The 24823-nt window shown below is 40.3% G+C and overlaps 3 protein-coding genes across 4 annotated transcripts in view; 1 reads left to right on the plus strand and 2 right to left on the minus strand.

Moving 5' to 3' along the window:
* The window catches only part of LOC112457341 (GAS2-like protein pickled eggs), a 60406-nt gene extending 56231 nt beyond the window's left edge, over window positions 1-4175 (minus strand). The window contains exon 1 of the mRNA XM_025020333.1: window positions 3670-4175. The gene's annotated coding sequence lies outside the window, so the exon portion shown is untranslated. The remainder of the gene's footprint in view (window positions 1-3669) is intronic.
* A 1168-nt stretch (window positions 4176-5343) lies between these two features.
* Window positions 5344-8185, plus strand: LOC112457771 (coiled-coil domain-containing protein 112-like). 2 transcript variants are annotated; one of them, XM_025021004.1, is made up of 6 exons: window positions 5344-5765; window positions 5877-5980; window positions 6226-6492; window positions 6878-7517; window positions 7789-8010; window positions 8082-8185. In XM_025021004.1, the coding sequence occupies exons 1-6, from the start codon at window positions 5542-5544 to the stop codon at window positions 8140-8142; spliced, it is 1518 nt and encodes a 505-aa protein (XP_024876772.1). In that variant the 5' UTR covers window positions 5344-5541; the 3' UTR covers window positions 8143-8185. The 2 variants fall into 2 exon arrangements, with proteins under 2 accessions (XP_024876772.1, XP_024876777.1); XM_025021009.1 differs by lacking the exon at window positions 8082-8185 and having other exon boundaries at window positions 7772-7876.
* Window positions 8186-13902: 5717 nt separating this feature from the next.
* LOC112457370 (nipped-B-like protein) lies at window positions 13903-23457 on the minus strand. Its single transcript, XM_025020381.1, has 3 exons — window positions 23219-23457; window positions 22063-22253; window positions 13903-21836 (listed from the first exon to the last, which is right to left on the minus strand). Exon 3 carries the CDS (start codon window positions 21828-21830, stop codon window positions 15063-15065), a length of 6768 nt encoding a protein of 2255 aa, XP_024876149.1. The 5' UTR covers window positions 21831-21836; window positions 22063-22253; window positions 23219-23457; the 3' UTR covers window positions 13903-15062.
* Window positions 23458-24823: the final 1366 nt, after the last annotated feature.

Consider the following 24823-nt stretch of genomic DNA (forward strand, 5'->3'; position numbering starts at 1 on the left):
AGAGAGAGAGAGAGAGAGAGAGAGAGAGAGAGAGAGAGAGAGAGAGATGTTTTGGCCGCGTTATTGTCGCGTTTTTTTAACGATGTTAAACCTTTGCAAACCGCGTAAGGGCCTCTCGTGTTTCTCCGCGAGATAAGTCCGACGTGTATCCCCCTTTCTCTCATTCTATCCGAGCACTGATTTGTTGCATCAACGTGGCGGCCGCGTATATTTTACAGATTTTACGATTGGTGGTATATTCCCGAGCGACGAGATATATAAAGCTAGCTCAAGTCGGCTGTTAGTTAATCATTTTCTGAATATGTCAGCCGGTTATTAGACTCCCATGTTTTCGTGCGGTTAACGCGCAGTTTATACAGCGTTAATCATTTCGTCGTCTTTATATATCAGGATTAATTAATTCTATATTACACGTTATTTAATGTTCAACTTCTGTTTAGAAGTTGTACATAGTCAGATTGCAGCGCAATTCCGTTAAACATTTTGAAGAGGTAGCAATCAATTTCCCGTTACGCGCAGAGAGAGAAGTCGTCGAGGCATTCCCGACACGAATATCCACGATAGTGGTCTGGAAAGTTAGATAACGAACTAATAGCGTCATTAGTCCTCAACGCTCGCTGTTACCAATGTGAAATCGTTAGCTATTTTTCAATCTTCGCGAAAACTCGTTTACGCGAAGCGAAGCGGGCGCAGAGAGCGAGACTATAAATATTTATTCCGAGACCCTCGTTTTCGCGAGCTTCGTCCTTTGATCGAGAGATACTTCGCATTAGCGAGCGTGATAAGTTGCATGTCCAGTCGCTGCAAAGCGCATCCTTCGCGGACGCTCGGCGCTTGGCGCTCGGCCGAAGCGAGCGAGACTGGACAGAGCGAGCAGGGAACGCGCGGCTGGTTCTCGCTGCCCCCCTCGAAAGAAAATCTTATGAATGAGCGGGTTCCCCATTCACTTTTAACCGGAGAACAGCCGTAACGAGCAGCACACGGTGTTCCGAAGCCGCCGATGCTCGCGCAGCACGCAGTGATCTATCGCACAATGTCGAGGCGCAACAATTCGTCTATGATGTACCTACTTGATAGAGCAGTAATAGTACTGCGAATACCGCGTTATGGTGACCGGATGATTACAATTCCGTACGATGCGTAATAACGGCACATTATTTGTTGCCTAGTCAAAGCGCGAAAATAAGCTATACATTTGTTCTACATTATCTAAATTCATTTCCGTCAGATAGTTACTGTATTAACATAAAGAAATCAGTAGATAATAAAATATAGGTATTAAAATAATGCAATATTAAAATATCGAAACTTTAATGGCAATATTAGAACTTAATACAAAAGACAGAGAAAAAAACTGTTTCCACGATTTTTTCAATCGCCAATCTAAGAAATATCGCTTATTAAGACCAAAACTATGTTTTTTCCGCTAAAACCGTTTCTGCGCATACATCTACACAAATGAAGTATTTTTCTAACGCAAATATTCGTAAAAATGATGCCAAGGTGCAAGGTGCAATATCTAACGTATGCGAGATCGATAAGGATCGAGCGAAAGTTCAATGCCGTTCAACAGTAATCGCGACACGCAAGCATCATCGTGCGTCGCTTATTATGCACCACGCCTGCATTTATTACTTATTGTCAGATGAGAGTATCTCGTTGCGCATCGCGCACAACTGACTATCTCACGCGACAAAACGCTTTGTCTCCGTCCACTTATCTCGATCGTCTTTCGCTCGCAGGAGTGTACGCCTCCAGCGAGTAATTGCGTCAGCAATTCAATCGCCGCGAAATTATCGCGCCATTACTCGCGCGAGCCGTCCCGCGGGCGAGTACACTCGTCAACCGCGATCTAACTCGCGTACCGTTGATCTAGATCGATTACTTTTCCAAATCTCCGACCTTCGTTTAGTTCTTCCCTTACATAATTGATATAATTATATATAGGAATTAATTAAAACGTAGTCAATAAAAATTTTTTTGTGACAGAAAAATTGGTTTCTTTTAAAATATCATTAAATTTTAAATCTATGTATATTGTCAACAAGTTATTCAATCTACTTCACTTCCGCAGTGCATCACGTAGAATTATTTACGTAAGGAAAGTCACGCGATTTGTATTCTGATTACACTAACGACTTCTAATTAAGTTACTACGATGCAACATTTCCTTACAATGGTTAGAACAATGAAGTTTTCTAATGTAAAAGTGATTTTAATGAGTGATTAAGTAAACGTAATAATACGAGGAATATCCGTGGGAATGGTATAAAATTTCGATTACTTATAATTAATCATTGTCCACCTATCGCGAATAATTAGTTATATTACGGTATTGCAAACACAATTACTCATAATTGATTAAATCATTAAATGATTACGGAGCGGAGCCTCCTTGCGATCGCTCGAACAATGAACAACTTTCTCTGTAAAAGCAACTCTAACGGGTGATTAAGTAGCCAGAATAGGAAGGTATAATAGCATAAAATTGTATAAAATAAGGCTTTAATTAATTATTGCCTATTAGGGACTTACAGCGGGATCAATATATCGTATTATATGGTACTATATCATAATGCACGTTATATTATGCACCATTATTTAAATACAATCATATCATACACATATAAAATTATGTATATATATATATATAATTTATAATCATTTTACACGCGCAAGTGTGCATGATGATTATAAATGAATATAATTTTATGATAATTCCACATGTGTAATTGCAATGCTCTCCGAGGAATTTATCTCGCGCGTTCTTCATTGCTCGAGTTTATCTACTCGTATGATTATCATCTCGAATATCCATTTCAAGTCAAACATTAACATATCGCGTCCCATGTTTCCTTATCAGCGTCGTCGGATAAGGGAACTCGCCAATGAGTCATCTTTGCAATGCAACAGATGCATCAGTTATTTATGTCCTGCTGCATTGCTGGTAGTCGAGATGCTCCATTTTCTCATTTAAATGGCCTAACTACCTAATTACAGGGTGTGTCGCGAGGAATTTTATGCAGACGATTCTAGCCACGATGATATTTATATATAATCGTTCCTTGTGCAGATACGTTACGTAAATATAATTTTATTATATTAATCTCTCTCTAGAAATTTAAAGTATCAAAATTTATATATAAAACAAAAATCAAACTAGTAAATATCCAAAAATTAAAGATCAATATAAGTCTTCTCACTCAAATATCCACAATTTAATTCATGTTTTTCTAATTTTTAAATCTTTCGAATATATAATACATTAATAATAAATGTATCAATTATAGATATTTAAATAAGAATAAATTAAAATTTAGATATAAATATAAATTATATACATACATATATATTACTTATTTATATATAACCACAATTGCTATCGAAATATAAAAGATACTATATTCTGTCTCATACAATGAATCTTTTATCGCACAACGAAAACGACTCAGAATACGCCGATCACAAATCCACCTGCTTATTAATTCAACTCGAGCGTTCCGCCTTCAACGTCAATCGAGATGACGTACCTCGATTTCCTTCGTTCAATACCTACCAATACCTATCGCGTCCTCAATAAGCATTACAAATGCACGGTTATAATGACGTACATGTACACGTTTGTAATTTACAAAAGCGCGCATATCGAGGATGACTCGGAGTACTTACGCTTGCCTCGCGAGTCCCGGGGGAGGACGTCTCTTTCCCAAATCACCACCACCAGAATCACCACAAGCGCGCGGCGAGTCCCGATCGCGCGCGCGCGCGCACAGCGATCAGCTCTCACGGCAGCGCGGCGGATTCTTCACTCATCGAGCGGAAAATCGAATGTCCGTCGACGCCGGTGGATTTCCCGGCGACATACGCGATCGGGTGCGCGCTCTCGGCGCCGGGGAATGCGTCGCGCTGTCGGGGAAGCGCACGAACGGCGGCGGCGGTGAGAAAGGGTTGGAAGATGTCAAAGATCTCGGCGAGCGCGCGCGAGATTACGGAGCCATGCAGACGGAGGAGAGGATTAGGAGTCCTCCTCGTCTCTCTTATCGCTCTCTTCTTCTTCCCGGTCGGGAGCGGTTTTCGTTTTTCGTTCGCGTACGTCGTTCAAGCGGTTTTAAAACGCGCGATGCCGCTGCGGTATACGTCTCGCGGGGTTACGCGCGAACCCCATGCTCGCACTCGTCGCGTCCCAATCAGAGACTGAGGCGCCTAGAGACAGGCCGCCCGTATAAATGCGCCGCCGTGCGAGCGGTCGAAGTGCCGCGGGTGGAAAGGGGGAACCGGAGACCGGAGTCGATCCGCGGCGCACCACGAGGGGTCACTACAGATTGGAGAACGCGCGCTCATCGCGATATCGTCGATACAACGACCGTAAATATAAACAATTTTTTGAATCCTTGTCAACGTGTGTGTTAACAAAGTGTCATCTTTCTCTCGATAAAATTCATATTATTTTCATTTCAATTTTTCGTAAAATCTTTATTGACATTTTGCGTAACCGTATATAAAATCTAATAATAAGTATATTTATTATCTTTTTTAGTGGAGACACAAACGTTTCTCCTTCTTATAATTTTCTATAAATATTATAATGACGATTATTTTCTTTTATTATTCAAAATGCACATACATATAACCTGTTTATGTTGCATCGTTGATTACCGACCAGATCGTTTTCATGTAGCCGTCGATAAACACGTGTTTGTAGAATACCGCCGCAAGTCTAATCGACTTCGGGTAACAAAGGTTTATATTTTTTTTGTATATATAATTTATTAATGTTTTTATAAAGGTTTAGTGCCTTTAAAAAATATTTATGCGAGAAATAATGACTAATTAGCTACTTAAAGTTGATTATATGCGATAATAATTAAGATATATTTTTGTTATTTAACATGAATGCACATTGCAAGTGACAATTATGATAATAATAATGATAAATATTAGCTAAGAAGTCAATCAATTACGATAATAATAATAAATACTAGTTAAAAAGTCAGTTATTTGCGATAATAATAATTATAAATATTAAGTTCAAAAAATCATTCAATTACGATAATTTAACAATAATAAATACTAGCTAGAAAGTTAACTGGAAATTAAAACTTCAAGTGAAAGGTATATTTAGTATAATACCAATTTTTTTTAATAACGAATATGCATCGTGAAAAATATTTTATGCAGCAGCTTTTTAACTTAATATATTAGATATATATCTTTACAATATTCTTTACATATAAAATATTTATACGCGAATAAATGCGTTTTTTGCTCTTCTTGCGCTTCTTGTGAAATTGCATAATTACATACGAGTTTTCTACTTGATCAGCAGGTGCGATTGCACGGGAAGGGAGATGTTTATGGTGAATTGCTATGGAAACCCATATGTAAAACTTTGTCAGGTCTCCAGTGAACTCTCTACGCAAAGGCACTCTATTGACTCATAAGCTTTTAGATTAATAAATTTATATTACAGCAATTAACTTTATTATAGCAATAAGCGACAATAAGTTTCCCAGACGAAAATATCGCAGTTGTGTGTGTACAATGAGCGGAATTATTCACGAGAGAGATAAGAGAGAAAAACGAATCCCGCCGTGTGGGAAAGTGCGCTCCGCTGAAAGCACGAAATGCAGGAAATCCCTGTTGAAGCTAAAGCAGCAAGAGTACCTGATGGAAAAGAGTCTCGCCAACTTGATGGAGAACATGAAACTGGAACCAGAAGTTCTACGACCCGTTTTGCATAATATGAGTGACATCTCGAAAAACAGGTAGGCAGCGAAAAACGAATCAGTCGATCTTAGATTGCGTTATGCATATCAAGTCCGCACGGCATCGTTCCGCAGCGTCTTTAATTTCGATATATGTCTTTATATATAAAGGCAGATTTTTCTGGATAATATGAGAAAACCCTTGGAGGAAATTACTGAGGAGATGCAATCGGCGCAATCAGTCACGAACTGTCCCGAACAGATCCAAAAATTAGGTGAATCTTTGCATATCTCATTTACTTTCCACTGATAATATACTTTCGCTTTTATTTTCGTTCTTATTTCCAAATTATTTTTGTATTTTAATCTAAAATTTTACACATTATTTCTAATTAAACGTGTTGCAATTTCTATTCGTTAAAAATTTATTTAAAAGAAATTGAAATTCTAATCCAAACGCATCTTAACGATTAAAGAGATAAGTTCGGTGTTTAAAACCAGAAAATAAATTTTTATTTAGATACAAATGCATACAAACTACGGCTCGTGAAATTGTCGCAAAAAATTCGGGACTTTCAGGAGACCTGCCAACTGCAGACTACGACTTTGTCGCAGGAGCAAACTGCTCTCGAATCTGAATTACGTGAATTTGAATCGAATTTGCATAAGTATGAGAATGCAACCGGTAGTATCGGCAAACCGACGTCCGCCGCGTCTTCTAAGGAAAATAAAAAGTGTTATGATTATAAGGAGATCGAGAACTTCCACGAGTTAATTGCTAAAACAGGTATCAAACACATTTGCATTCGCCTGCGTTGGCAATTAAAGTGAGCAGTAAAACATAAATTATATGACAGTTGCGTGTTACTTTATAACACGTAATATATTTGTATTAAATATCGCCTAATGAAATGTTTTATATTAATCCAATCAAGTAGTAGATATAAATAATAAATCATGCCCTATTCTTAATTATATATTCTTAAACTTAACTTTTATACTTACACACTAGCTTGAATTTTTGCTCTATTATAACTTTATTATTAAATACAATTAAATGCATTCCATCAATTGCTATACATTTATACATATTAATACATATTAACACATTTATACGTATTAAAAAAAAAATCAGTATACAAAGCATATTAAATTAAAAAGTTACGTCGCAGGCCACACTGATAATTGGAGCGACGAGGATCACCTGTTGTTTCTAAAAATGCGGAAGAAGTGCAGCAACATCCCTGCCTTGGTCGTTGCCATTCGAGTCAAATGTCCGGATCTAACAGCGGAAACTATAGTGAATCACGAGGCTTGGTACAAGATTTATCTGAGGCTGCGTGAAAAGCAACGCTCGAGAGTTACAGAGTGGCGCAAACGAAAAGAAATGGAGAAGATGAAGATGAAGAATCGCGAGGATGAAACCGGGGCCGAGACCTTGGAAGAAATTTCGCGAGAGAGAAGGCACTCCAATATCACGGAAGATGTTTCGACTTGCGTGATGGATAAATGCAAAGGAAGGACAACGAAGAGTGGCAATTCCGTTGATGTCAATAATCAGAAGAAGGAATTAATAAGACGGTGGAAAACGGAAAGAGAGAATAAACGTTTGATGGACGAGGAGCAATCGAGGATTCTGATGGAGTCGAAGCTTGCCGCGCAAGATAAACGTAAAAGGGAAAGATTGAAAAGACTTCGGGAAGTTCTGGCGGAGCATCGTGAGAGAAAATTGATGGAAGTTTCTTCCGAAGCTTCGAAAAACGACTTGAGCGCGGAACCAAAGTACAACCCGATGTTGATTAAAGCTTTTAGGTAGAGTCAGCTGTTTTCAAATAAGTTACACAAAAAGAATATTAACGTACTAAATAAAATAATGAGAAAAGTATGAGATTTTTGGCTAATTTTTATCTTACAACTTAATTTATAACCTTAATAAAAAAATCATAATATTTTAACAAGTGATACTTAAATAATCTATCTATCTAGATGACTAATATAGATGTAGTTTGTAGTATAATTGTCGTTCTAAATCTTAATTATAAAATTGTGTTTTTTGATAATATTAGAAATATAATACTGATAGGAAGCAAGATGCAGAATATACAAGAAGAAAGAAAAATTTGATAGCGAGACGGAGGTTGATTAAAAATCAAACAATAAAAATCATAAAATCACAAATCGTTAAAAAGCAAGATCACTCGACTTTGTTGAATTCAACTGAAGTATGGAGAGAAAAATGCAGACTGCATGATCCTAACGCGAGGGAGCCGAAAAAACTGCAATATATTAAAGACGTTCCACGTTTGTACGTTTTTTAAAAGGAGGAATGCTTATTTTTACGTGTCTAATTTACAATTAAATATTTCGTCTTTTTAGATATGTCCAATGGAGAAACAAAGAATCGATGGAGATCAAGGATGCTCTGACGTTTTCTTGAGTCAAGGATCTTTCCTCCTCAGCCAAAGTGCATTTACAGCTTAACGAAGAAGGCAATAAAGAAATACATAAAACGTTGATATATATACTTGTTTATTTTTCTTTATGAACGTACCTTTTTTCCTTCAGACAATGAACATAATAAGTTATAAGTAAACGAGTGTCGAATTTATCCAGGATCGTCATTTCACGCGTGTATTCCTGGCTTTACAAGTATATTACAAATCGTAGTTCTTTCTTTGTGTTTGTTTCCGTTACTTTTATTTTCAGTAGCAAAAAAGGATCAAAGAAAAAGGGAGAAAATTACCGTCGTCAGGGATAACTTCAACCCTCGATAGCTTTTTACTAGCTCAAATATATATATAATATACTTTCTATCAATCTCTTTCGGCTCGTTAATTCGAGATATTCTTTCGTTTAAATTACCAAATACAAAAACACATAGGTGTGATATAATATATATATAATGCTATGATACAAAAGAGTGTCTCGTATATCGCGCCGAATATGATAAGCTCGACGATAGCTCGACGGTTCGCCCGCAGTACTTTTAAATTCCTCTTTAATAATTATCACTATATTTATTTACGTATCGCGGGATAATCTTACACGGCGTGATATGGTGACACCTCTCACTCTTCGTGAGAATACGCGCAAAGACCCTAAAACATACTCTTCTTTTTTTTCTCTCGCTTTTAGACAGTACATTATATATTTATACTCTTGTTTTTATTTATTTATTTATTTATTTATGTAGAAATATAATTATTCAGAGGAGTTTGTTTTATTACAACAAACGATAAATCACGTTTTAACATACATTCTATTTCATTCACGCTCTCTCGATTGACACACACGTCACTGCATCAGCTGCCGCGATTACTTGTTTATCACTAACCTCTGTCCAAAATCCAAATAATAAATATATACATGTGTATGTGTAAACATTTGTACAGCGAAGCCTCCTTTTCATCTCCTGTAACCTATCACTAACATTTGTTTCCTTACCCAGCGAGAAATGACCCATCGAATCCCATCGAATCGACGTCTAATCAACGTCGAAATCATGATTTTGATTCGATGGGTTATTTCTCGCTGCGTAGTCAACGGTGAAGTCCATGTGTACTGCGCTGTCTCTCGATCGTATCGGCAGACTAATTTTTGCTCTATTAATAACAATCCTGCCATTCTTTCGAATAATAGCAGCTCGTTTCACAATAACGCACTTTCTTGAGTATGAAAATCGACTAGACGATCATCAGAAAAAAAGTGAGCATATCTTTTTTTTAACGAACGCTCCGAACAGACGTTTCACGAGAAAACTTCAAAGTGAAAGATAATCATGAATCCTAATATAAGTTTATTTCTATAAATGAATCCTATAAATTCATTAATAAAATAAAAATCTGTCTCTTCGGTAAGCGAAATGAAATGTTTAAATTGATCTAATCGTGTTAAAATGTTTGAATTAATATATTACGGATAAAATGCAAGAAAAAACAGTTGGCGAAAAAAAGAAAGCTTTTCTGAGAGGGTTTTGAAGAACGCATAAGTTATTGATAAATTTTATTAGAATCTTTACATTCGTGAATTATTTACAGATATAATTGCATATGTATATATTTATATATATATGTATAATCGTAGCTGTCATTACAGTTTCGAAAAGAAAGACTTCCTCGAATTTTTCGTGACAATACTGAAGAGGCTGACTTCGGAGAGAACTGCTACCAAAGCCGCGCGAGAGCATATACAGCATATAGCTTCCGTTTTTAGAAGCTTTTAGCTTTTTTTCACGTTCTCCGCGAGGAGAGAACGCTTCAATCAATTATAAAAATATACGGTAGAAAAACGGTATAAAAGAACCACTTGTCTTCAACCGATGTCACGACGACATTCGGAGTACGATTTAGAAATTGTTTCGGCATAGTTACCCAAGTGGAGCAATATATTCATCATTTTTTTTTCTTTCGCGTGTAAAACACTTTTCGATTCAAAGTGCGATATTATTAAATCGTCAGTCTGCGAGAAATATTCTTGCAGGTATTACCGTATTTTTGGATATCCATTATTATCGAATTAAAAAATACTAAAGAATCTGATTTTCTCTTATAAAGCTCGCTCATATTTCCCGAACATAAAAACACTTAGACGAATATCTAGTTGATAAATTATTCTTTCCGATGTATTTTCCGAGAGAGAACCGCACGCGTCGGGAAATAAGTTCTCGCTTAAACTCTAGCATTGCACGTTTCGAGGACGGTACAAATTCGGAAACAAGACCCCACGGTTCGCATCGTGTGACTTGCTGACAAAAAGGTAATTTGTAATACGTGTGATAATATATAAACTAATGAAATTTTCAATGTAGGTTTAGATAATCACAGTGTTCGCAATACGAAAATTGTAATAATTTAATGTTACGTAGAAAAAATGTTACTATTTTTACGTACAACGTTAAAATTATAACATTTTTTGCAAGAATACTTATATTGACAACAATTATGAATATTGTTGTGAATATAAAGGTATATTTTTGCACAACTTAATGCCCGACAAATTTGTATCGCACTTGTTAGAAAAATCAGACACTTAAATTATTTTGTGCACATATTACTGATCGCGTTGCAGTTATAAAAAGAAAACCTAGTCCCTCCGCAATCAAGCCTCTCGCGCCGAAGTCTAATTAACTGATTCGCCGATAAATAATAATAATGATATATATATATATTATATTATATATATATATATATATATATATATATATATATATATATAACGAGGCAAAGCGAATCAACTCATATAAAACTATTTGATACATTATATAAAACTAATAAATTAATAATAGCATCTTGGAGAGACCTCAAAGTAGAATACAAATTTTCGGAGTTTACTGACTACCGAAAGTTTTTACCACGATTTCGCAATCCCCCCCCCCCTGCGACAAGAAAAACTAATAAGAAAAATGCGAACGGTTATAAGAAGCGACAAAGTCACGTGCGCAAAATCAAAATTTCAATCCTCTGAAATCGAGAAAACGATTTTACGACGAATGATTTTGTGCGAAAATTCGCGGGCGTTGCGTGAAATAACGCGCAACGGTTACTACATAAATTACGGTTCGCGTTTTGCCTTCTCCCGGATCCAATAGTTGTTCGTAAAAATCTGGTGTTATGCAGTCTTCTATATAGTATTCAGCATCTCGAATTTCTATCAAGAAACGAGACAGGTCATTTTTTTTGTTTTCTAAGAGAATTCAATCACACTTAATAACCGAATTCCACTAATATCTAAACGTCAGAAACGCACGTGGTCCGAGTTAGCACAGTCTGACAGATTTCTTTCTATAGACGGCATAGTTGCCAAAATATATTTCATGAAAAGAAAATCAAATAATATTGAGCACGAAAAAATATACACGAAAATTTTATTTTGAGAATCAGAAAGATTAAAAAAACGCGACGAAGTTTTTTTCCCTCCGGATGAAATTCCAACGTGCGCTTCTAAGGTCAACGCGCATCCTTAATGCTAAACGAATGAATTCATACACGTTTTTATGCCAGATTTATTGACGTGATATAGACGAGTGTACATCTGGGCCTCGATAAAGCGCGAATTTAATCGTAAATCAAGTATGCGAAAGATCTTAGATCTTATATTCGTCAATAAAGTTATCAAATCCGCAAACAATGCGAAAATTTGCGCATAATCCCTCGTGATCGAATATAAATGCATCGCGTCGCTAATGATCGGATAAAACACTTTCTCGAAAACGCAACAAAATATTTGCTCCACGAAATAAGCTCGCACAAATCGCATCTGACAAAACTGTTAATAAATTTAACAATTATATGTAGAATCAAAAGCTATAAATTAGTTTTTTGTTTTTAACAAGAGAAGTTGAGATACGTAGCGATAAAATTGAATGAATTCCCAACACGATAAAGATAAGTTTAATAATTTTCTTCTACGGTTTTCGTTTCTTTTTTAAGAAATAAAGATGTTCACAAAAAATCAATGTAAAGTAATATGTAACAAAAGTTTCTCTTAGTGTAAATTTTTAAAAGGAGGAAAGCAAGTTTGAAAGAATAATATGATGGATCAACATTCTCTGAATACATATTAGAAACCATTCAATTTTTTCCCTACGCGTTGTGGAAAATATGAAGGCTCCGTATAATCGTTAATTACCGCGAGACATATGCTAACGAACCGTCGTTAGCAAATTCCTCGAAACGTTCGCTACAAGAGAAAACGAAAACAATTTTGGAACAAGAACGGAAGCGTTCGTTTGATCGTCGTCGTCGTCGTCGTCTTCGTTTCCAAGCCGAAAAGATGTGCGTACTCCACTAAGATAAATCATAATTATTCTTGATATCAGTATTCGCGACATCCTGAAGTCCCGATGGATAGACACTAGATACTAGATACTTGTAGCATCCGAGTTTGATTTAATCGGGCAACGTGAGCACAATCAATGTACTTCACGTTTGCCCGTGTCTGTGAAAAAAAACGCGACGATCACTTTTTCCTTTTTTTTTTTTCAAGTACTATGTATACTTGTAAACTATAAATGTATAAAAACGATTACTCGCCGCGATGGAAAGAAAGTGTAACACAATACAATTTCTTTATGATTCTCGAAGTAACAACTGTTTTTAAATTTGCTTGGATTTTTAAGCACAAGGAAAGACATCTCTTTTGCTTATGTATTATTCGAAAAATCAATGATACCCTTCATGGAGTGCAGTAACGGCTGTCGTATACTGGCAATAGAAACGAAGACGAAGGCGAAAAATGCGATCCTAAAACTGTATTTGTATTAATTCTGTGGAAAATAACGGATGCGGATTTTTTTTTTATTGCTTTTTAGATAACCAAGTATTGCATCCTACAAATGATTTCTCGAGTATATATTTCACAAATATTTATAAGAAATATTGCTAAAATTTTCTTTAATTTTTGAATTTACAAATGTGACATCAAATTTTAGAATCGCATCCTTCAAGTAGTTTGCATTACACTATAAGTTTTTTCTCTGTCGTCTTACGCCAATAGATCCCGCTTTTCGCTTTCGTCGAGAGAGTACGCCATACACACACACTATTGTTTATCTCTATAAGCTTGTATAAAAAACGATATCTCTTTGTTCTTTTCTTTCCTTTTTTTTTTATCGTTTTCGTCGTTTCGTACACCAAGGACGAGTGAGTGCATGAAGCAAACTATATTGGGACAACATGAATTCTGAATAAATACTTAATATTACAACAAAATCTTAAGTATTCTTCGTAAATGTCACCGCTATATAGTTTGTAAGAAAATAAGATACTTTACTTGAAGATTTGTATGTACAGATATTACAAACAACGTTTCGTAATGCATAGGCAATGCGTCCTGCTACTCTATTATTATACATACTGCAGAGGAGGACCTATACAAATCCGCCCTCCATCGAAGTTCGATTCGTGTTGTCTGCAAAATTTTGTGGACCTTCGATATTTGGTATCGTCCATTAAAAGTGAGTAATTACCGCTTATGTCGATAATACTGACCTAATCTCTGAGACTTTCGGACATGCTTGATTAAACACGAGATTTTCTACCTGATAATGTGCTTATTTAGTATCACCAATTCTTGTTAAAAATAAATTTTATATTGAATTTCTAAACAGATTTTTTTTTAGAATTTTTCTCGTATATGTATATAATAAAATATTGCATAAATATTTATTATAACTTACACAGAAAATAATACGTATGATATTACTAAATAAATATTGAGATTGAAACAGCTCAAACAAATTTTGTAATGATCAATTCTTTATTCTACTATAATCAATTAGATTATTTATTATTGGACCATAAATACAATTTATTATTGTATTATCAAATGTCCTAATGCGGGAATTTATTTCATTACTTCTTTACACGAAGTTTGAAATATTATTGCAAACATTAATATGAATGTTATAGTAATCATCACGGAAATATTCCTTGTATCATTTCATTAAATTTTGAAACAAACGCAGGAAATTTAAGATATACATTTATAAATCCTCGGAATAAATGTATCTAAATTTTAATTAGTTAGCATTATCGAAACAAGCAGCGCTTACTTTACTCAAATACAGTCTGAACATAAAAGAAGAGGAAACAACGACGAATTAAACTGATAGTGTTCAAACTGCACATAGTTTTTGTAGCCTTTTCCTTTTCGTATTAATTTCATCCATAAAAAAAAATTGATCAATTATTAATATGACATTATTTACAAGTGAATTTTGTTCGAATGTAATTTATTGTACTTGGATTCTCTCGGAGAACTTGGTTCGTAGTATTTTCTCGGATTTCTTGTGACTCCCAACGATTCTCGCCTTTTGCGGCATTTCGATAGAGTTAAGCAATCGCCAGAAGTTTTCGCTCGTCGAAAATGATCGTATTGACGGCGTACTTTCGCTGGGAAAGGAAATTTGAACGAACCACGTTCCCGAGCCGGTCGCACGAAATATTTAACGAGCCGATCTCGCTACCAACGACATGACGGATCGATAAACCTCACAGACGCCCGCCGTTTCGGTCAACAACACGCTAATCCTACCTCAACGTTCGATCGCACTTAAAAATCTCTTGCTACCATTCCTATTGAAGATCTCTTTCTCTCGCTCACATGCATTCCCACATAGTTATAGTCTCTATGCAATTTTCTGACGGAACGGTATCTTGTACCGGAACCGTCTTCAAAGTCGTAGCACAACTTCAACGATTTGGGGGAGAGAATTGTCTTGAGTGAAAGGGACAGTCGCGCTATAATAGCGTCCGAGTTTTGGTTACGCGAAACGAGAGTTATTCCAGCCGACCGATCACACGTGCATACTATCGCGAACATTTGTATATACACACAGGACGAAATATACCACCGCACTCACACTAGGAAGTCAGGGTCACTGTAGTCCTCGCCGCTTTCGCTGCTGTCGGAGATTCTTCTCCTCTTCTTCTTCTTGTGCTTCCTCACTGACTTGTCCGTCTTGTGCGTGCGGTGCTTCCGGTGCGACTCCCTCGAGTCCGGATGGGTGTGTATCGTCAGCTTCGGCACCCGCGGCGTCGTCGTCGGCGTCCCAGCGACCGTCGTTGTCGCCGTTGCTGCCGCCATAATCGGCAGCGAGTGTACTGAATTGTTCGGATGCTCCATCGGAGCGGTCAGATTCGATTGTGGCGGTAACTGGAACTGCTGCTGGCCAGCCGTGATGATAAGAGCGGCAGCATCTCCCGCGACCGCACCGTCGGCTATCGTCCTACCGTCAGCCTCGGAACGCGGCGGTATCCTTGCCGCTTGCGGATTCTCCGCACTGTGCTTGCCACCACCGCTGGTGTCGGCAGCATCGTTGCCACCATCGTCGTCTGGTTCCTCAGGATCAAATTTCAGCATCAGCTGCTTGAAGTCCAGATACTCTTTCACAAGCTTCTTTCTGCCGTTTTCGTCCAGCTCCTCGTTGATGGTCACGCCATCCCGCAGCCTCTGCAACGTAGCCTTGGGCTCGAAAAGCAAATTATTCTTACGATTTACCGCCTTCTCGTAGACCTTGGCTGCTTCCGACGGCGAATATTGACCGATCTTTGCGTCAGAAAAACCATAAAGGTTTTTGAGATGCTGCCGAAGTGTTAATAGCAGCAAAAAGCCTTGACTGGCGGTAATATACTCCCTGAGCAAGGTGGTATCGCCTGGCAACCTGGCTAGAAGAACTTCTTCGTCCTCCTCATCATCTTCTTCATCCTCCAGTGCTGACAACAATTGATCAGATTTTGGTTGACCATCCGGTCCTATCATCGTCGTTTGTCCCGCTGGCTGCCCCATTGGTTGACTCATCGGCTGCCCCATGGGTTGACCCATTGGCTGACCCATCGGCTGTTCCATTGGCTGTCCCATCAGCTGTCCTATCTGCTGTGCTGTCGGCTGTCCCATCATATGCCTAGAATGCCCAGATTGCCCCGCGCTGCTCTCTTTAGGCAGCAAAGCCTCTTTAAAAGACTGTAGTAAATTCGTTCCGGACATAGAAATGATAATGTCAATGTGATGGATGATGAAGAGCGGTTCATCCTGTACTTGATATGTAAAGTAGGCGAGATTGTCCGCCAGGTATAGCATCTGCGACAGACTGGTTTTGGCAGCCTCGTCGAAGTGCTTGAGAAAAGACAATACGATCGCCCGCCTCTGCTGTTTCGTATTGCGCAGGATCGTATAGAGGAAACCGTTGAGCGCGCTCGGAAACTCACTCTCCTTCGTTCGCATACCTCTCACCGTGATGTCGTTCTGCAGGATTTTCTGCAACCGGTAGCTCAACTTGATGCCAAATTGCGACTTCATGTGAATGAAGCCCGGATATTTCTTTTCGATATCCTGTAACTGCTTATCCGCGCTGTGGCTCACGGCTTTCTCGCAGTCGGTGCTCATACAGATCAGATAGGGCACTATCTGGACGGGATGTACCAGACCCTGCGCCAGGATCAACTGAATAACTTTGAGAGCCGCATGCCGCACGCTTACGTTGACGTGCAAGAAGGACTCAAGGATCTCTTTGATATACAGCTGAATAACAGTGCTCGCCATCCCTGACGACACGTCACCCATCTCCTTCAAGTTCTCCTGCTTTGACAGCTTGGCCCATTCCAAATCCTGCTTAATCATCCTCTTCTCCTCTTCTTGCAGATATACCTCGATGTTGTTAAGCACTTGAATTCTCATATGGACCAATGCGTACTCCGATGTGAGCAAATGATGGTAGAGTTCTTTCAGCTCCGGTAACATCATAAACTCATAATGTCGTATGCAAAGAGAACCTATGGCCGATAGTGTGAAGTGTCGGATATCGTCGTTATTTAAATGAACGAAATAGCTGAGTGTCTCGAAGACTTGATCCTTGATGTTATCCGCTAGGCCCTCTATCACCTCTGGATCCATGAAGTTAAAATGACGTAGCAATAAGCCGACCGTGAAAAGCGCTCGTCGGAAAAACGGTCTGCACCTTATTAACATAGGATTCGTCGGATCCTTCTCGTAAAATGATTTGTACTCCGTCAAATGTCCGTAGTATTTCTTGAAGCAGTCTCGTATCAGTTTGTAGTTTCGTGTGACGTTATTGACTACAGAGCCCAGACACGATAGACAGCTTGCAACCACCGATCTGTCATGTTGCAAGATCAGCTTCACCGAGTCTTCTTCCAACTGTGCTAAAAAAGTCTCGCTGGGATGTTCCATTAGAGGCACCACTAATTCGAGTGTGTGCGCGACGCTACTGATGATCTGATAATCGCCCTGTGTCTGACATTTCAAACTCAGATAAGGCTGTAGAGTGATCGCGTGATTGACCAACAGTCGTGGTCGTATCTTCGCGAATAGATAGAGCGTTGTCAGGCACGCGACCAATCTCTGCGACGAGCCTTTCTTTTCTGATTTCTCCGAGTCTAGATTTGTTTCCTCAAGCCGTAATACGTTCTCAATCAAGCAGTCCACGATTTGCTTGCACGCTGTCAGCAAAGCCCGCGGCGGCTCCGTCTGCATTTTTGTGCTGTCATCCTTGTCCTCCTTCGGCTTGAACAAACTTACCAAGAGTTGCTCAAACCACTCGAATCCCATATCCTTGCTGGCCGCTACAACGTCCGTGATGTTCATCACTTTTCTCAACAGAGATTCTGAGTCAAGAGTGGGACGCTCCCTTACTGGGGTAAACCACATGTTTTGGAAAACCTCCATGACGAGCTTCCGAATACCTTCTTCGTCATTCACCCTCCTTATCATTTTCACGCATATTTCCGGGATTTTGGGAAAGTCTGGACACTCCATGCAGATATCCTTGAGAATTTTGATTACGCGTTTTCGGACACTCACACCGGTATCTAGAATTCTCGCAGACAACATGTCATAATATTTGTCTATCAGTTCAGGTCTACTTAAAACAAATTTTCCTACCAAGTCAACCGCTGCCTCCCGTACTGACGTTGAGTGATCGAGAAACGAATGCTTCACACCCAGCTGCATGTCCACCCTCGCCAGCACGCTCGGATCGGCCTCGACGATCATCGTTAAACACTTCATTGCCTTCGTTCTAATGGCAATTGACGATTCTGTCAAAACATGGAGAATCTGCTTCAAATATTTATCAAAACTCTGTGAGAACGGTCTCTTGGACGCGAGATACTGCGAGATCAGTTCCGCGGAGTTGTAATCAATATATGTCTGAAGGATGTCCGGTTTCGTTCCTGTGCTGCAAGGCCTTATTCTACTGACAATATACTTCTTCTTCTCCTCTATAATTCTGTAAGCTTCCGAATTCTTCTGCTCGTTATTATCGTTTTCGTCTGGGTCTTGCTCGTCCAACTCGGATTCGGTATCTTGATCGCTGCTGTGGTGCCGATTTTTCTTCTTCGACCGTTTCTTGTGTATCTTCTTGCTCGGACTGTTTTTCGACTGGCCCACCCGGGACTTCTCCATCGCGCAATCTCGATACCATTGGGCCAGATAAAAGTGACGCGCATATCCGAGAGCCGGATCCTTCGTCCCGTTGACGGCTAGATAATCCAGAAGTACTTTCTGCAGAAACACAGTCCTTTCTTCATCCTCGTTTAGTCCTGCAATCTCCTTATCCTTTATATGATCGTAGTCCGAGTCCTTTTGCTGCTCGAGCTTGATATCTCGTATAATTTGGTCGATGGTCGACAATTTGCACTGCGAATTGACTGCATCTTTGCGCAATCTGGCCGCTACCACGCCGAGATAATCGATAGAAGCTACTCGAAGCGACATATCAGAGCTCTTATTAGAAAAATGTCCTACCAACAGATTACCGAGAACACTTAATAACAATTCAGCAGCGGGCCACTCGGGTTTATTCACCGTCGCCAATAAGTCCTGTACGAAATTCTCAAACAATGGTCTGAAATCAATCTCTTCGCCCTTGTTACCGCATTTGTTGAGAAATACCGTTAAAAAATTTCCGGCGATTCTGGTGGCGGTCTCGTATCTATTGATAATGAAGACGTCAGCATCTACGTGACTCGACTTCTTCTCGTCGTCTTCCTTCTTCGAGTCCGACAGAACTACTACGCACTGAATAAGTTGTAGGACCAATGCGGTTAACATCTGTATATAATCTTCAGAATTGAGCCTATACGTGCGTAAACTCCTTTTGCTGCTGGGTAGTCTCGCAATTGACGCCAAGATGTCGTCCAGTAGTAGTCTTCTATGCTTCTCGTACTTTGTAAATATTACAGTGACGAGCTTCAATGCACTCAATTGAAGATCACTCACCGATTCGACGAAAAACGGTGCAACACCCAATGACGATGCATGCAGAACACTTGTGTCCGTCAGAACCTGTATGTTCAATAGTTCAGCCAACAGACCTACCAGCTCGTGCATCTTATTGTAAACCTGCAGAATACTCTTCTCGCGCACTTCCTTCATATGTCCTCGCTTTTTGCGTCCGCTAGAATTAAAATTGTCAGTCTTATTCTTTGTATCTATCTTATATACGGGATCGAAAGAAGGATAGATCGTGTTCTGCAGCTGAAACTTCATGAAAAGGACTATTCGATCAATCACATCCTCCAGATAAACCGTCTTCGGCATATTGCTAGAGGTCATAATGTGCAGCGCGACCAACGACGAATCCACGGCGCGCTGTACCCGTTCCATCGCCAAGTGCATCCATAAACGCCCTTCCTCCACGTCATCATTCGGATCCACGAGCGGCGACACCCTCGCGCCGTCTCGTATGTTCTTTTCCAAGATGTTCAACAGCCTCACCAATTTATCCGTAGGTATCGATTCCATGGCGCCCAACGTTTTGAGTTTGGCTGCTTCCGTACAAAGATCATGTAACTGATACTTGGGAATAAGCACCTCCGCAAGCACTTCACCGTCGTCTTCCAGATCGGCACTCGCCAAAGCATCCTCAGTATTCTCGAAAATCGTCTCTATGGTAGAATTAAATCGTTGATACGTATTGGTCTCCATTAATTCCTCCACGCTCAGTTTGGCTAATACAGGCACTAATTTCTTTTCAATCTTACGTATTTTCGGTTTCGTAGGCGAGTACGATGCATCTCGTTTATCATCATCCTCTTCGTCGTCCTCCGTCATTATCCTTTTTCGCCTGCGACCTTTGTCCTCGCTTTTCCGCCGCTCCGCTTTCTCTTTCTCTCGTTGCACTTGCCGCTCTTTCGCGCGAGCTTTAAAATACTTGTTATTCTTGCCGATCTCCTCCTCGCTCTCGGAATCGGTTTTCAACGCGTCGTCACGATTGGAAATGCCCATTTTCGCCGCGCGACTCGGCGATTTCTCTGCAAACGCCGCCAAACTCTTCTGCATAAGTGCCTGGTCAGCCAACGATAATCTGTTCAACATAACAATGGGCTCTTTCATCTTTTCTGTTCCAGCCAATTTCATACTTTTCTCCGAATTATTGTTCTGTTGATGTTGTACATTGGGCGCTATGCTAGCCGCAGCCGGATCTAAAACATTAACCATGTCGGTGGCATGTATATTCGGATAGGATGTTGTCTGAGGAGTCGGTAATAACTGTTGTATCGCATGATCGACGCTTTGCTTCGTGTCAATGTTCTCCATCGGCAGATCGATATCGGAGAGACCAGCTACCGGATCGAGAAGGAATTGCTGATTCTCCTGTACTGCATTATCGATATCTAACGATTGACCGCTGCCTAACGCGTGATGAACTTGCTGATTCATCATGGAATCATAAAGGTTCTGCTGCATACCCATGGCCGGATGTTGTTGCAGAGGCACATTGCGTATCGGGGATGTCATGTGCATATTCTGTTGTGGCGTCATACCAGCCATGTTGTGCTGAGGTGTCATATTGGTGAGAGATGCCAGCGATGCATTTGGCGAGCTCATATGAGCCGGCGAGTACATGTTTGGTTGAAGGGCTACGTTCGATAGGGGATTCATACAGTTCGTGTCCTCCTGCATATGCTGGGGTGTCGTCAACGTTCTCGTTTGTTCGGTCATAACGTTACCTCTGGGCGACGGAGAAGGCACGGCGAAAGGGGACATCTGCGAAATGTCTGCGTGATTCTGCGGAGTGATTGGCATCCGCGGATGTTGCGTGTGAGCAATACCACTGGCCACCATCGGCGGAAGTACGGACCTGGCTGCAGCGGTTTGAGCCGGACTACCTTGGGGCGTTTGCCTGGAGCCCGAGGAGCTCGAATAAGGCGGCGAGAAACGACCGTAGCTCGCCGGCGATTGATTCGCGTGCAGCATAGGCGCACCTTGCGGCCAGTTCCTCGGAGAATTGTGCTGGGTTCCTCTGAATACGTCAGGGTTTATCTGCAAGATCGCCTTGAGCAATTCGGGCGTGTTTTGCTCGTTATCCAGCGATTGCTCGGTGTTCGGGTAATTATCCTTGAGTTCAATGTGTTCCGACGATGTCTGCGACAGTGACATTATCAACTGCGGTACGAGATTCTCATCGCGAAGGCTCAGCAATATCTTGGCTTCTTCCGCTACTCGTGGATGAAACAGCAGCGATTTATTTGTCAGAGTCTGCGGCAGCGGAGTTGGTAGGGGCATTTCAGGTAACAAGTCTGTGAGACTCGCGATACCAGCGAGGGTAGTTATTGGCACACTCGGTACAACCCCATTCATTTTGAGTTTGATTCGTTCTGGCATTACAGCCTGGACAAAAAAAAAAGAGAATCGAAATCAGTTTTAGTGTTCCTAAGCTTCCTCACCTCGTAGAACAATACAATGTTCTGAACACCGCACAGGCATGCTACAAGTACTTGCTTACGATATGCAGTAAATGTAAATTAACTGAACATATCTAAATACACTGTTTCCACAAACGTCTAAATAAATCATTGTTAAAATTTTCTCACTATGCATTTCAAGACATACTGACACAAATATTTCACCGTTGAACCAAGCAGTCTCTAATCCTCTTTGTTGGACACTAGCACTAAGGCAAATATTGGGAACTCAACAACAAAGTCTTTTTAAGTTCCCATGTTGCAAATGAAAGTCTCAACCAAATTTTGATGAAGCCCGTGGGTCCTCCAATAAGCGATCCATGTTTATCAGCACTTTGTTGTCCTGCAACCAAAATTTGACTTATGTAATTATTCTTAAAAAAATGTATTATAATAAATATATTATCTTCAAAAAATTAAATATTAAAAAAAAAAGAAAATATTTAAATAAATAAAAATTACGTACTAAAATAAAAATATCATAATACATGCAAAATAATGTATATAAAAACAAAAATAAAAACATCTAACCTAAAATGTGTTTTACGATGCATGTAATTGACATTGCTATAATTAAATGTTTTCTTATTTAAATGTAAACATTAAATCTAATTTTTAAAAGCAAAATTGTTTTACACGTGTTTCATAAAAACCAGATTTATATTTCTTTCTTAATTATTCTGTCTTATAAAAATTGAATTTACTTTCAGATATTTAGGCCATTGCTATACAGAATTTTAATACACAAAAGAAATATATATATTTTACATTTTACGATAAAAGAGGTCCATATTAAATTCACACAAGTCGTATATAACATTCGTAGGGCGATATTCATAGTCGAATCTTATTTTAAGACCGTCTTAAGTAATGTCTTAAGTTGCTAATACGGTTATTTGATTGGCTGGACGGAGTCTTAAGACTGCTTTAGACCAGACTTAAGACGATCTTAGATATAAGATCCGACTATGAATACCACCGGTAGACTAGATACAGCTTCTCAAATCTCACTACCTCAGCATACTGCTACTCAAAACACAAGCATTTAAAAAAAAATCTTCCTGGAAAAAAATTAATTCGTTAAATTTCCGTTTAAAAAATCCTACGTGTTCGCATAAAACAACCAATCGTTGGACAAAAAATGCAACTTGATCAGCTGACGCACACTAACAAATCAGAGTTTCTAGCGGCACAGCGAAACCGTACACCGTGGGATACTACAATAACATTCATTGACCCGACTCCGCTGCTTTTCCAGGATCAAACCAATATTAATAATCATCATGTGGCACAGGCATATCCCTTTACCTTCTCCGAATGAACGTCTACCATCCAACGTCGTGCAACACCCTCGGCGGGACCACGCGAACAGGTACAACAACACAAGAGCGGCAGAGAAGGGGGCAGGGGGGTAGAGGGGGGAAGCACGAGATCCTCCTGCGGACGATGAACGTTGAACTCTCTGGTGGGCAGGCGAGAGGAATTGGCCGGATCACTCGCGCGGAAAAGCGCCGTCGCGTGCTACGGGGACGCAGCGCGGATGACGCGGACACGGACGCGCGGCCGCGGCCGCGCGGCGCGACAGCTCCCGTGCGCTCCGCGCTTACCCGGGACTATATTTACGTCGCCGCTCCGCTCCGTCCGCTTGGCTCTCCGCGGCTGGGGTTTTTGGCGGGAGGCCGGAGCGCCGTATCAGCGACTCCGCGTCGCTTGCGGCCCGTCGGCGGGACCGTCCGGCACGTCGTGGCGACTGGCGCGTCGTCGGCAGGTCGGGATACTCGCCGCGGTCAACACCGTCGTCCGGGGGATGCCCGCTCAATTGTCATCCGCGGGGGCCACCGCGGGGTCTGGCCTACTTGGTTGGACGCGTTTCCACGTCGGCCACGGCGGGCCGCGGTCACGACTCGCGAGCACGACACTGCTCTCACACGCGTTTCACGCGGCGCCGCACGAGCATCGCCCCGTCGCAGGCGCTGCGTCGCCCCGTAAACCGTATTTATAGTGGGAATCCGAAGAAAACAGACACAAAGGCGTCCATTTTGCTCAGTGGCGAGCGAGCGGAAGTGGCGTAGTAGTGGGATATCGCTCGGCCCGAGACGCAAGTATTTACCGGCGGGGCGCTACGCGGCGTCGCGCGAGCAGCGCTTTGCTCGACGCGTTTGCATGGGGAAACTCGAACGCTCGTCCCCCCCGCCTCCCCGCGAGTGCCCGCAAGCGAAAGTTGTGAGTCGTAAGAATTGACCAATCACAATCGAATTTGAGGAGAATAATCGACTGTGATTGGTCAATTCTTATGGAGGATTCACATTGCCTCCGATCACGTCCGATGTTCGACGTACGACGATCTGACATCCAATAACAGAATTTATTATTAGAGACAAAAATTTCCTATTGGATGTCGGATCGTCGTACGTCGAACATCGGACGCAGTGTGAATCCTCCATTACGACTCACCGCTTTACGGCCGGTATTCATAATCGGTTCTTATATTTAAGATCATCTTAAGTATGTACAATCTTAAGATGTCATTAACCAATTACAAAGCCGTATTAGCATCTTAAGATATTACTTAAGATGGTCTTGAAATAAGATCTGATTATGAATACCGGCTTACGACTCGCACTGTAAACCTAGCATAAAAGGTATTTAAGCTCTAAGCCATAAAAAATTGACCAATCACAATCGAGTATTCTTCTCACATTCCATTGTGATTGGTCAATTTCTTAAACGTCGTCTACAATGACAGCAGGAGTATGCAGTAAGACGTAAGCAGTAAGCTATTGACCAACCACAGTCGATTATTCTTGAATTGTAAAAATCTCATTAGGGCCCGGACACACACTTTTTCGTAACAGTAACAGTAGGATTTCGACCAATCGTGTTACGGCCGTACGTTTTCAAATCGAGCAACGC

The sequence above is a fragment of the Temnothorax curvispinosus genome, unplaced genomic scaffold, assembly GCF_003070985.1.
Source record: "Temnothorax curvispinosus isolate PA1 unplaced genomic scaffold, ASM307098v1 QBEX01000740.1, whole genome shotgun sequence".
Classification (NCBI taxonomy): Eukaryota; Metazoa; Arthropoda; class Insecta; order Hymenoptera; family Formicidae; genus Temnothorax; species Temnothorax curvispinosus.